This window comes from Notothenia coriiceps, unplaced genomic scaffold (assembly GCF_000735185.1).
Source record: "Notothenia coriiceps isolate Sejong01 unplaced genomic scaffold, NC01 NC01_scaffold00002689, whole genome shotgun sequence".
Taxonomy (NCBI): domain Eukaryota; kingdom Metazoa; phylum Chordata; class Actinopteri; order Perciformes; family Nototheniidae; genus Notothenia; species Notothenia coriiceps.
In genome coordinates, this window is record NW_011335390.1 from 301 (window position 1) to 1,944 (window position 1,644).

Sequence of the window (1,644 nt, forward strand, 5' to 3'; positions counted from 1 at the left end):
GCTATACGGCAAGGTGCAGGAGGAGGCCAAGATCAACATCAATCGGAACGAGCTAAAATGTCCAAAAATCATGTTCTGAAATGGGGCCGTATCGTTTCAAATCTGATCTGGAAAATGTTTATGATACAAGGTTTCTTGTTGCAGCTGTGGATGAATACAGGTGTTGATTTGGAGTAATGTTTGCTGTGTGTGTGTGTGTGTGTGTGTGTGTGTGTGTGTGTGTGTGTGTGTGTGTGTGTGTGTGTGTGTGTGTGTGTGTGTGTGTGTGTGTGTGTGTGTGGGTGTGTGGTGTTGGTTCCCACTCACCAGAGCCAGAGCCTCACTGGCACTCTGTTTGGCTGCCTTCGCATCTCTCTCCGCTGCATCAACGTTTGCTTTAATGTTGCTATAGGCCTTGAAGGCAGCTGTTGCATTGAAGGAGAGGTTTTTAGCTTCAGCCAAAATACTGGGACGAGAGAGAGAGGAATAAAAAAAGAGATACAGATATCAATTTCGATAATAGTATTATTGCAATGAAACCTGAACATTTAACATTTACGCGTCATATACAGTTTGTTGTTGAACTCGTTGATTTTTAAGTTTATTCCCAATTTTCTGCAGGTATACATGTATCACACTTACAGTTTTATGTTTAAAATAATAAACGCATTTATATGTACCTATCCAAAATGGCAGCAGATTCGTTCAGCTGCTTGGCGTGTTCCTCTGCATCGTGCACGTGATTGGCCAGGCTGCCGCCTTTCAAACCAGTGGTGAGGTGATTGACTTTATCATCCAGCTTCACATGAAGAGGATCCAGCTCTCTGCCCATCTCCTCCAAATCCTACAGGAAGCAGACGAACATTCACATCCATTGCAACATCCTTGCTTACTATTTTAATGTATTACTTTTTAAATTAAGAAATGAAAGAGACACAAGCACTACTCTAGTTTGAGTGAAGTACCTCTATCTCCTTGTTGATGTTTTCAGAAAGTTGGTTAGCTTCATCCAGAAAACCTTCTCCTTCTCCTAGGACTTCCTGTGCTTTCTGTTTCACCTCGTTCACTGCGGAAGTCTTCCTCTGAAAAAAACAAACCAGGTTCAACATCTGCAATAAACTCTGATGCGCTCCGTATGTCAGCCAACTCACAATGCAGAGTAAAGCCTTGTTTCTCCCCTCCAAAGATAAACGTACTTAGTTACTTGTCATCAGTATATCAGAGTTACCCAGTAGTGTTCACCATCAATGTCCTTGTCATCTTTAATCTGATCATATATTCACCTATTTGTCGTTGGCTTGCAACAATACAAATCAAGCATGGCAGAATTCAATTAGTAAACACGATGACAATACAGTGGCCGTGAGAGTAGAAACTATTAAGCATCAAATTAAATGTTAAAGGTCCCATGTCATGCTTTTCCGGTTATTACCCGTCCCCTTCTGTGTTATGAAGGTTTTTCTGCATGTAAACGGTCTGCAGAGTCAAAACCCTCAAAGTACACCCTGTAGCGAGTAAAACTCTAACACAGAAAAGACCTCCCCAAAACGCCTCGTTGGAGATACGTCACTGTCCATTTCATTCTTCCGGGTACCGCATGATGTCATGCGTTACCCGGAACCAAATGGACCAACCGTGGAGCCGTTACATTACGTCCGCGGAGCC

At 42.6% G+C, this 1,644-nt stretch overlaps 1 protein-coding gene across 1 annotated transcript; it reads right to left on the reverse strand.

Moving 5' to 3' along the window:
• Positions 1-306: 306 nt before the first annotated feature.
• LOC104940812 (laminin subunit alpha-2-like) lies at positions 307-1,061 on the reverse strand (the record flags this gene model as incomplete). Its single annotated transcript, XM_010765792.1, has 3 exons — positions 307-445; positions 660-823; positions 945-1,061. Coding segments are annotated over 3 exons (420 nt in total), but the record flags the coding sequence as incomplete, so codon positions are not given.
• Positions 1,062-1,644: the final 583 nt, after the last annotated feature.